Source organism: Salvelinus sp. IW2-2015, linkage group LG34 (genome assembly GCF_002910315.2).
Source record: "Salvelinus sp. IW2-2015 linkage group LG34, ASM291031v2, whole genome shotgun sequence".
In the NCBI taxonomy this organism is placed as follows: Eukaryota; Metazoa; Chordata; class Actinopteri; order Salmoniformes; family Salmonidae; genus Salvelinus; species Salvelinus sp. IW2-2015.
The window spans coordinates 8,184,101-8,196,679 of NC_036873.1; the positions used below are offsets into that span (position 1 = coordinate 8,184,101).

A 12,579-nucleotide genomic window follows, 5' to 3' on the forward strand; every position below is an offset into this window, starting at 1 on the left:
ACTAACTTACCAAAACAAGTCATAAAAACATGAAATGGATAGTAAATTATAAACTGTTATATTGGTTTCCTGACCTTATAAGCAGTCTATGGCAGTGGCCAGATAAACAAAACCAACGCATGGACTTACCTTGTCAATAGACTGCTWATAGGGTAAGGAAAATTGTGTAATTTGGGGGAATTATCCCTTTAACAACAGACACAATGAATCTTAGCTATGGTTAAGGTCCTAGTAGAACATGCCGCAGGGATCATCAACTAAAAACAGCCATGGGCTGATTCTTTTCTTGAGCGGATGGTCAGGGGGACAGAACATAATTACAAATAATTTGTAGACTAAGAATTTACCGCAAGAAGCCCAGCAGATACAGTACCAGTCAAAAGTTTGGACACACCTACTCATTTAAGAGTTTTTCTTTGTTTTTAATATTTTCTACATTGTAGAATAATAGTGAAGACATAAACTATGGAATCATGTAGTAACCCAAAAAGTTTTAAACAAATCAAAATATATTTGAGATTCTTCAAAGTAGCCACCCGTTGCCTTGATGACAGCATTGTACACTCTTGGCATTCTCTCAACCAGCTTCTRGAGGTAGTCACATGGAATAGATTTCAATTAACAGGTGTGCCTTGTTAAAAGTTAATTTGTGGAATTTCTTTCCTTCTTAATGCGTTCGAGCCAATCAGTTGTGTTGTGACAKGGTAGGGTTGGTATACAGAAGATAGCCCTATTTGGTAAAATACCATATTATGGCAAGAACACTGATCCTGTATTAAGACATGAAGGTCAGTCAATCTGGAATATTTCAACAATGTTGAAAGTGTCTTCAAGTGKAGWTGCAAAAAACARCAAGCYATATGATGAAACTGSCTCTCATGYGGACCGCCAAAAGGAAAGGAAGACCCAGAGTTCATTAGAGTTACCAGCCTCAGAAATTGCAGCCCAGATAAATCAACTGTTCAGAGGAGACTGCGTGAATAACGCCTTCATGGTTGATTTGCTGCAAAGTAACCACTACTAAAAAGGACACAAATAATAAGAAGAGACTTGCTTGGGCCAAGAAACACAAGAAATAGACATTAGACCGGTGGAAATCTATCCTTTGGTCTAATGAGTCCAAATTTGAGATTTTTGGTTTCAACCGCCGTGTCTTTGTGAGACGCGGAGTTGGAGCTGTCTCTTATACACATCTAGATGTGTATAAGAGACAGCAGATGACCTGGCACCCACATTCACCCGACCTTAACCCAATTGAGATGGTTTGAGAAGAGTTGGACTGCAGAGTGAAGGAAAAGCAGCCAACAATTGCTCAGTGTATGTGCTGTCTCTTATACACATCTAGATGTGTATAAGAGACAGGGAGAGTGCTGCATCAGATGACCTAGCACCCACAATCACCCGACCTTAACCCAATTGAGATGGTTTGAGAAGAGTTGGACTGCAGAGTGAAGGAAAAGCAGCCAACAAGTGCTCAGCATATGTGGGAACTCCTTCAAGACTGTTGGAAAAGCATTCCAGGTGAAGCTGGTTGAGAGAATGCCAAGCGTGTGCAAAGCTGTCATCAAGGCAAAGGGTGGCTACTTTGAAGAAACTAAYATATATTTTGATTTGTTTAACACATTTCGGTTATTACATGWTTCCATATGTGTTATTTCATKGTTTTGATGTCTTCACTATTATTCTACAATGTAGAAAATTGTGAAAATAAAGAAAAACCCTTGAATGAGTGTGTCCAAACTTTTGACTGGTACTGTATGTTTGACTAAAACAATAATTTCAAACCTTACTTACATTTTTATACCATCACATATCTCTCTCTATTATGTGTGGGAATACTTAGGAACAGATTTCCAAAATGAAAATCAATTGGAACTGATTTGCTGTTGTTTTTACAGTATTATGTCCAACCACATAAAAATAATTGTCAAAAAGTTTATAAAATAGTCAAAAAGAAATAAAATAAAATGCAAATAAAATCACTGCCCGGGGCTGCCAGTTGGGGAACCCTGACATACAGTATGTTTTTYTRAGAATGACTCCTCTTCAACTCTTAATCTCATTCTCTTATTCGATTCTGTTTTCAGGGCATGTTCTCAAACAATTTCAGCAGGACTTCTGTCACACAATAAATCTGGTTAAGAAGCTTTAAAGCAAACCAACACAAACACAGAGTACACAAACTTAGTTACAGTGCCTGGTGAAAGTATTCATCCCCCTTGGCATTTTTCCTATTTTGTTGCCTTTGGGGGGTTGTATCATTTGATTTACACAACATGCCTACCACTTTGAAGATGCAAKWTTTTTTTATTGTGAAACAAACAAGAAATTAGACAAAAAAAATWGAAAACTTGAGCGTGTATAACTATTCACCCCCCAAAGTCAATACTTTGTAAAGCCACCTTTTGCAGCAATTATAGCTGCAAGTCTCTTGGGGTATGTCTCTATAAGCTTGGCACATCTAGCCACTGGGATTTTTGAAAACTGCTCCTGCTTCTTCAAGTTGGATGGGTTCCGCAGGTGTACAACAATCTTTAAGTCAAATCACAGATTCTCAATTGGATTGATGTCTGGGCTTTGACTAGGCCATTCCAAGACATTTAAATGTTTCCTCTTAAACCACTCGAGTGTTGCTTTAGCAGTATGCTTAGGGTCATTGTCCTGATGGAAGGTGAACCTCCGTCCCAGTCTCAAATCTCTGGAAGACTGAAACAGGTTTCCCTCAAGAATWTCCCCGTATTTAGCGATATCCATCATTCCTTCAATTCTGACCAGTTTCCCAGTCCCTGCCGATGAAAAACATCACCACAGCATGATGCTGCCATCACCATGCTTCACTATGGGGATGGTGTTCTCGGGGTGATGAGAGGTGTTGGGTTTGTGCCAGACAGTGTTTTCCTTGATGGCCAAAAAGCTACATTTTAGTCTCATCTGACCAGAGTACCTTCTTCCATATATTTGGGGAGTCTCCCATATGCCTTTTGGCAAACACTAAACGTGTTCGTTTACTTTTTTCTTTACGCAATGCTTATTTGTTTCTTTAAGCAATGGCTTTTTTTGGCAACTCTTCCGTAAAGCCCAGTTCTGTGGAGTGTACGGCTTAAAGTGGTCAGATACTATGGACAGATACTCCAATCTCCGCTGTGGAGCTTTGCAGCTCCTTCAGGGTTATCTTTGGTATCTTTGTTGCCWCTCTGAGTAATACCCTCCTTGCCTGGTCTGTGAGTTTTGGTGGGCAGCCCTCTCTTGGCAGGTTTGTTGTGGTGCCATATTCTTTCWATTTTTTTTATCATGTATTTAAATTMTGRTCCGTGGGATGTTCAAAGTTTGATATTTTTTTATAACCCAACCCTGATCTGTACTTCRCCACAACTTTGTCCCTGACCTGTTTGGAGAGCTCCTTGGTCTTCTTGGTGCCACTTGCTTGATGGTGTTACAGACTCTGGGGCCTTTCAGAACAGGTCTGAGATCATGTGACACTTAGATTGCACACAGGTGGACTTTAATTAATTATGTGACTTCTGAAAGGTAATTGGTTGCACCAGATCTTATTTAGGGGCTTCATAGCAAAGGGGGTGAATACATATGCARGCACCACTTTTCATTTTTCTTTGTTTTTTGAAACAAGTAATTTTTTTRCATTTCACTTCACCAATTTGGACTATTTTGTGTATGTCCATTACATGAAATCCAAAAATTCATTTCAATTACAGGTTGTAATGCAACAAAATAGGAAAAACGCTAAGGGGGTGAATACTTTTGCAAGGCACTGTATAATCGCCATTACCTGGTAATGATCATGATTGTGAGCATAAGGTCATGTTGGTGTAAAATGAACCTCAAAAGCACTTGAAATGCAGTTGAACCAGGTTGGCTATGGTTCAACCATAAACTTCAACAGCCAATGAGAGAGAGGTATGACAGATATAGGCAATAAAATAGGGTCTGCATTGTGTGGCATGTTAAACTCTCCATTGCCATTGGCTACTGGTCATGAAGTAATCTACCTTCTTGCCCCTCATTGGCCACCATTCAGTTTAAACCAATCTTCATCACATGACTATGTAGGAGAGCAACCAACCGATCGCTCACACGACAGAGGAAACCATGGAAACAGCATGACAATGTTGACTGACTGAAAAGTGTGATTTCTTAATCCTAAAGAACCACCATGGACCTCTAAAAGCGCTCTAGAAAAAAGTGCATCATAATATGTCAAATACTGAGAGTGTTTTAAACATTAAAAAACAGCACTAATATTAAATATCAGTATTCTTATTTTTTCCCACTAGTGCAACAGACGTATTTAAAATAAAATACAGCATAAACCTTTGCAAGCAATCGTAAAATCTTTTTAAACATTAATTTATAACTACAGCCACTACAGCAGAATATGTCAAAGGCAACGTGATGATTGATGCATGAACACAAACATGCCAACATTATAGTCCTCTCTTTTTATAGAAATAAATAGCTCAAATAATCTTTATCCTCTTTCTTAGATAATGTCCATCTCTATAGCACATTGATCATGAACATTGAATATAAAGTACCTATAGTACACAACTGCAAATTTCAACACTACCGTTTATACATAATATAGCTGCATCTTTCCTTTCGACTTTGGAGAGAAAATGTTTCAGAATCGACACCTGTAGTAGACTCTTAATCATTATCATTTTTTTCATCATGAAGATCCTTATACTTATGACCTTAATTTTATAACACCAAATGCAGTCATCTTTTTATATTATAAACAACATTATGTACAGTGTTTAATGTCTTAAAGAAGACAAGATTGTCAGGAACTGAAAACCCCCTAAAGTTGCATCCCGAATGGCACCCTACTCCCTATATAGTGCACCACTTTTGACCGGAGCCCTATGGGCCCTGGTCTAAAGTACAGTAGTTCACTATACAGAGAAAAGTGCGCCATTTGGACCACATACCCAAATAAACAAGTGCATTGTGTTTTCTCTATTGTGACAGCGACTTTAAAAACACCTTTTCAATCSGAGGGGCAAGTCTTTTCACAGKCAATATTCAGTATTGGAAGAGAACATGGAGATGAGAAACCACAACTGCAGTGTGTGTGTGTGTGTGTGTTCATGTCAGGCTAGCACTACTAAAACAAAGCAGCACATAACTTAGAACAGAACTCGGTGCTCAACTTGACTAAACATCTCTCCATTTAAAAAAAAAAAATAACGGGGAAGCAAAGGATTACCCTGCAGCCTTTCCTCTCTGGCACACGGGCTGCATCTCAATAGTCTAAAATAGCTTTCTCTCATTTCCTTTCCTTGATCTACAATGACGTACGAACAAAGGATATGTCAAACGCCTACCAGAGGATCAGCTTCCAACTGTTGTCTTCTGTCAGAAGGAGTACACATTAGACTTGAGATCCCCCTCCCTGGGGTGGATGCATGGTTTGGGTCGGGGTGCATTGTTGCCTGAGCTCGACGACTTGCATGAGTGCCTGAAGAAATAAACGGTACACTACTGCGAGTGGATACACACAGGCTATCTTACTCAATTGCCTAACAACTCTGTCCTCTTCTCCCGTCATTGCACTGAGCGAAAATAACTGGTCAGGCGAAAGACAGCCTAATGATGAGCTTCCGCCATTTTGTTTTCACTTGACAAGGCAATCGGTGCAGATGAAGAAACAAGAAGAGGATTTTGAGGCAATTGAGATCAAGACTGCATCTCAAATGTCACCCCATTCCAGGCCTGGGCAATTCCAGGCCTCGGAGGCATGATTGGTGTCACACTTTTCCCCACAGTCGATTTAAACTAACTGCATTCTAAACTGAAGATCATGATTAGTTGGTTATTGGAGTCAGGCGTGTTAGCTTGGACTGGGGCAAAAGTGTGACACCAAATCAGGCCCCCAAGCTCTGGAGCCTTATGAGCCCTGGTTAAAWGTATTACACTACTGTACATAGGGAATAGGGTGCATTTGGGATGTAGCTCATGTAATTCACTGTAGCTTACAGAGCTAGTGGCTAGTTATTTGAATAGGGTGAYCGACTGCCTTACAACGCTCCTATAGATTAGTGGCACATCGGAGAAAACACTTTACGAAATGAAGATAGAACARACACAGCTATGAACGTCATCAATTCTGAAATAAAAGGCAAAAGGAATCCATTTGCAACCCTGTTTAAAAACAAAGTAAACAGTAGCTGCCTTATGGACCAGCCGGCCTACAGATACTGTAAGAGTTCCACAGACAAAAGTAATTGACAGCTGAAAATCCAAGGGTGTGCGGGAGAGACTGTGCGCCGCTGATGATCTTGCTGAAGATGGGAACGGCAATGTCCAATGGCGACACACCATGGAGCGGCTGATAAAGACCTTGAATAATAAAGTCTAAAAGGTGACAAGATATCTTCTCGTTTTATGTTTGACCAAGTCTGAAGCTGGTATGTCACACCACACACACACACACACACACCACACACACACAAACACACACACACACACACACACACACACACACACACACACACACACACACACACACACACACACACACACACACACACACACACACGTTGGGATAGAGGGTCTATTTTAACTTACTCCTCTGGCTCAGGACAGGGTCAAAATTCACACACCGTCCATCCCTACATCTGCTTACTGCTCATGTGCATTTCCACAAGAATATGTGCTGTTGAGCATCTTGATAAAAAAAAAGCATTTTTTCTCAGTTGAAATCAAAATCCCGCCGAGATTACGCATCTACAAAGTCCAATAGAGTTTGTTTCAAATCTGTTTGGAAGGTCAGCAAGTCACAAACATGGTCCCTGTTAGTTTTCGCGGAGACTTAGTGGCCTCTGGTCTTGTTACCTGACTGATGATGTCTTTACTACACTTTACCCCACCATAGAGGACACACAAAATGTACTACTTTAAAAATAGAGATAGCCCTCAATGGTGCTGCCCATTTGGTCAAAAAAGCAGCCATTGAAAAGATAGGAGATGAGCTCTCTAGTACATCTATGGTAAAGGAGGGTTTGGTCCCTTRATGAGAATCTCCACTGGGTTTGTATGCTCCAGGGTAAGGTGTTGACCTGACTTATCCAGGCCTCTTGTCTTGTCTATRCTCTGTTCTGTACTGCATTGCATCTCTCCAATTGGCATTGTAGTGGTCTATGGAGCGTCTATCTGTCTGTGGTGTCTGTCTTTTAGTCAAGGCTAAGGGCCGAAAACACATTGGTTTTATTTTTAACAATAAAGAAGCATGTTGCTGAATGTCCTCTTCAGTTACGTGTGTGTGTTGGCTGACTGGTAKTTCAGGCTGTTTCGTCCTCGCGTCGTGTCAAGGGGTTACAAATGACTAGGTCTGTTCTGTTGGTGTGGCTGGAAACAAAATGGCRGACCCTTCTTCTTTGGGGGTCCTGGGTGGTGGATGGGGTTAGCAGAGGATGTCCGCCTTCACGTGCAGAATTTTGGAGAAGCCCGGTCTCTTCTTCAAGCCCTGGAGGGTAAAGAGGGGTTAGACCGCTACACTCACACACACACACTCACACACACACACACACACACACACACACACACACACACACTCTAGAGGCCGTTGAACCATCAAAAGTGCGTGTGTGAATGAGCGTGCCTCAATCTATTTATATCTGAGTGCATTTAAGCAATAGGGCCGGGACGATACCAGTTAGTATCATGGCAAGGAAGCAAAACACAAAGCGGCTTCGACTTCTTTAGGAGAACAGACCTAATGTTGGAAACGAACATCATTACGTTGTCATCCAGAGTCACATGTATTTATTTCCCAAACTATAGCACACTATATTTGACATACAGCAGGTTTTTAAAGGACTAAAGAGTTCGGTCTGCTTCGCGTTCTCATTTTCGCCATGGAAAAAATATTGCGARACTGGTATCACAGCCCTATTAAGCATGTGTGAATCTTGAATATGCTTAGCGTGTGTGTCTCATGGAGAAGCTGTATTTATAAACAAAAAAGTAAGCATATAACTACGTTTGTAGACCATTGCGCACACATGTGTATACGAGTAAGAAATTAATGACTGTGCTGGTTCCTAGGCTTGYAATAGTGYTTTTCACTGACTGTACAGTACACACATAACTCATAGGTTTCTCCCCCTCGAGGGTTCATTGAGTTTGATTAAATGTTTGCTTTGCTTCTCCCCCGTCTGGCTACGGCCGTGACAAATGAACAGGGCCCGAAATTACAAACACACTTTTAGCTCTCTGGYGTTCGTTACTTAACGGCTATGAGCAATCTAGCACAGCATCCTCCAGCGAGAAACGGACACCTTCCTCACTGACTCACAGAAGAAGGGAAGGCTCACACGCCCACCCTATTCCCTGTTTAGTGCACTACTTTCGACCAGGGCCCATAGATAAAAAAATGTCAGAGTGCGAATATCGAAGCGTTCTTCCTCTTAACCTCTGAGCGGCGCCCGTCGTGGGCGTGCGACCGCCCTCAACGCCACACTTCCTCTTTCCAGTATTCCTCAGACGATCAGCTGAACCGGGGACCTTGGTTTTGAGTCATGTACGGTTCAGTATGGTTGAGTTGTAATAATAGACCACTCTCGCTCACCCACCTAACCATCGCTAAAGGATACTACAGAGTTAGTCATAGAAATTATACYTATACTGTGGGCAGGAGAACCCAAAGACAGGAAATTATTTGGACAGGCATAGTCAGGAGTTGCCCTCAAAGCACTGATCCAGAGAAAGTTTTAATAGTATTGGGTTTCGTCCCCTTTATAAGTGTATTGAGATGCACCCCCTTTGTAAATGTTATTAGATTATTCAATCTTTTTTAAGAGCATTGGGATGTGGAAGTTAAAGCTCTGTTATAATTACCTGCAGCTTGTTCACCATCTCGTCAAAGAGCTTCCTAGCCTCGGGGCTGTTGGGGTCCTCAAAGTAGTCCTCGACACCGATCTGCACCACGATGGACTTCAGGTTACGACACACACCTGGAGGGGCGAGATGGTGTGCAGCCCTCACACGGAAGGAAGCAGCAGACTCGCCACCCAATTCCAAATAGACCCCTAGCCCCTATGCCCTAGCCACTTGTGTAGCTCTGAAATGATTGACTGGATGAGAAAAGTGCAGACCTGGATTCAAAAATGGTGCGTACTCGACACTTTGAGCCGTTGTTTGAGCAATGGAAAACTAAAAACGGGCAGGGATTGCACTTTTGGGATTGTTCTATTGGTTCCTTTGTGAAAATCAAGCTCAATAAAGCACATCTATATTTGAACCGGGTCTGGTGTAGCGTGTACTCACTGTTGAAGTGAGGATCCGCATCTCTAGAACCTCCAGAACCTCCCAGTAGTGTACTATGTAGTGTAGTAGGGTGTAGCGTGTACTCACTGTTGAAGTGTAGCAGGGCCTTAGGGGTGACCGGGGTGGAGGTGAGGACCAGCATCTCCAGGCCCTTCAGACCCTCCCTGCACACCTCAGCTGCCACTTCCTGGTTGACCTCACTCACATGGTCCAGCTCCAACACCTGCAGACGCATGCAGTTCCTCGCTACAGGGGGAAAGAAGGAGGAGGAGAGAAGGGGGAGAAGGAGGTTGAGATGCCTTTGATACCAACAACTTAGTCAGTAGTATGTAAGTAGCATTGACCGCACCAGAACAGCCCATAGGGCAGGAGAATATCTTCTGTTTCTGTAGGGTGAGGCAGCTAGATGCACAAGTACAACCCCTGGACAGGACGCTTGGTATTTGCTCATCCATTATTGTTCAAGTGCTGGGTAAGATATCTAAAGAGCCTATCTAGAGTCGAAAGCAGTCATATACACCTGGCCAGCACACATTGATATACGTTTGTTCGTTGGTTGAAGTGTTAGCAATGCTTACATAAAAATAAAACTTAACAATGCTACCTAAATAAGTTGAAAAGAGATGGTCATGGCGAAAGCGCACATAACCAGCCTACAAAACCAAACATTATGTTCACGGTGTTTCTACTATTTGTATGATCATCTCAGATATAGATATATTTGAGATTATTCAATTCAACAGCTTTGGGATAGTGTTTCATCATGTTTCGCTCTAGATGGTAGGATGAGAGAGAACTGATCAGAATGGTTGACTTCCAAATGGCATCCTATTCCCTTAATAGTGCACTACCTTTGACCAGGGCACATACAGTGCCTTCAGAAGGTATTCATACCCCTTGATTTATTRCACYTTGTGTTGTGTTACCAGTCTGAATTCAAAATGGATTAAAACAAATGTTCTCACCCATCATCAAACAATACCCCATAACGACAAAGTGAAAACAAATGTTTGAAATGTTTGCAATTTTATTGAAAATGAAATACGGAAATGTCTAATTTACATAACATAACATTATTCACACCCCTGAGTCAATACATTCAAATCACCTTTGGCAGCGATTACAGTGTTTCTGGGTAAGACTAATAGCTCTGCACACCTGGATATATGGTACATTTCCACATTATTCTTTAAAAWACGTATTCAAGCTCTGTCAAGTTGGGGAATCCTACAGACGAAGAACCATATGTGACATTTAAAAAAAATAAAAATAAAGATATACATGAAAAATCATTATTGGACACCCTTTTTCTATAGTGAACCGTTTTCACAAGCTTTCCACGCGCTAATTACCAATACTTTTAAATTTAAAGATATTCTCTCGTGGAATAACCGTTTATGTGCCCCACTCAGAATGGACGGGCAAGCGCACAACTTTTCTGTTGCTGATGAAAATCGCCGAAATGTGGGAAAGAAACGTAAAACAAAACTAAAAGAATGGAAAGACAGGCAAAGGAAGATCTTACGGGATGCGGGAAAACCCGATACAAATCGTAAGGGTCAAGAAAAAAACTGGGAAAAGCTGTCCAAAAGAGGTATGTGGAAGAACCGTATATCAAACAATCAAGCTAGCTATAGAGTACAGTAYCTAACATGTATGTTCTGGGTTGTCTAATTTGTAACTATAGAGAAAACATATTAGCTAAAGTTCGTTGGCTACTAACTTATACATTATCGTTACAAATGTTATTGCTAGATTATAGAAGAAACATAGCTAGCTACTTTMTCTCCATCCACCGGATGATTCGACATGGCTACAGTAGCTAGCTAGTTATAGGTAACGTTACACTGTATCCTGCAGGGAAGAGCGTGTTCCACGACGTGCACAAAGGATTGTGGAAAGTTGACTGATGAGCGCAAGCAAATAGCTATATTGAACACTTGCATAGTTTAACTTTGACAGTAATGATACGTACATTAACGTTAACTCTAAAAGTGCAGTGTTACACAATGGTGCAATTACAAACTCATTCTGTGTATAGGTTGGGAGTGTGTGAAAGATGGAGGTCCTGATCAAGCAATACCCTGAATGTGCTACAGTATATTAAATTCTGAATTTATCATTGTCAATTGTTATTGCAGCATGAGGTGAAACGGAGACGTAACACCTGAGATACAAAGGAGAACAAACGACGGGAAACAAACCTTCAAATACATGTACAGCAAGCAGGCCAGAGATTGAACGTGTGCAAGGTCACTTTCATGTCTGTGTTCCAGCTAACCAACAGGCGTCTTCAGGCAAGTGAAATATGAATTAATGTCTATATGAATATCATTACAAACATATTGTATTCTCTGTACTAGTTTTTAAGAACCTGCCAAATGGTAATGTAATTGTTTTGGTCAGGTTGTTCAAGGCAAAAGTTAGGAGTTCAAGCTGAGGCAGGTGAGGTTGCAGGGTCTCCAGATCAGGCTACTGAGGCTAGGTCTCTTTAGAAGATGGAAGAGGGAAGCATAGCAATAAGTAATGCGCTATGGATTCCAGCCTGGATTATTTCACTATAGCAGTGCTCTAAACAATCTTCTAAACATTAACATGGAGTATCGAATGGATGAAATAGCGAATTCTGAACAAAAATATAAAAATGTTTATTACTTTTAAACAAAATGATGGTAACTAAGTTGTCCAACTACAACCTGATCATTCAGGACTGAGTGCCGATTACCTTCCCCTCCCACCGGACGGCACTGGCCTAATTCTCGCCGCCTACAGGACCCCCCGGCCACAAACGGCAATGGCGTTCCCGGATTTGTACCCCGGTTATAGCGACACAGTTGCACTCTAGGCAGGTCCCTAGACCCATTGAGAGAATACAAGTTTAACAAAATCTTGTTGTCTCCTTACAGGCCACATAGGATACATGCTACAGTGAAGAGGGCATCAAGGAGCACATTCTATCTTTCCCAAGAACGACTACTCGTCGGATGAGGGGGGATGTACAGAGAATACCTCAGCCCTGATCTGAATTGTTGCGAATGTACCCGACTCTACAAATAAGAAGAATATCATCTGCAAAATTCTTGGGTTTTATAGGGGACATTTTCAAACAGCAGAGTCTCAATTTCGGCAACCAGGAGTGACACCTGTGGCAAATGTGACGCATTCTTCGCTAAGATGTCCAGCGGCAACCTCTGAAGAGGAGAAGAGGAGATTGCAGTTGAAAGTGAGTTGAAAAGCGCCGAAAAGGCCTACACACAGCTTCAAAGTGACACTGAGTGGGCTAAAGCCAAT

At 41.5% G+C, this 12,579-nt stretch overlaps 1 protein-coding gene across 1 annotated transcript in view; it reads right to left on the bottom strand.

The window, feature by feature from the left end:
- Positions 1 to 6,468: 6,468 nt before the first annotated feature.
- The window catches only part of LOC111958340 (F-box only protein 41-like), a 110,062-nt gene continuing 103,951 nt past the window's right edge, over positions 6,469 to 12,579 (bottom strand). The window contains exons 12-14 of the mRNA XM_023979565.2: positions 9,376 to 9,534; positions 8,860 to 8,975; positions 6,469 to 7,486 (exon numbers count right to left, since the gene is read on the bottom strand). Coding sequence (XP_023835333.1) covers positions 7,424 to 7,486; positions 8,860 to 8,975; positions 9,376 to 9,534 — 338 coding nt within the window. The 3' untranslated portion in view covers positions 6,469 to 7,423. The remainder of the gene's footprint in view (positions 7,487 to 8,859; positions 8,976 to 9,375; positions 9,535 to 12,579) is intronic.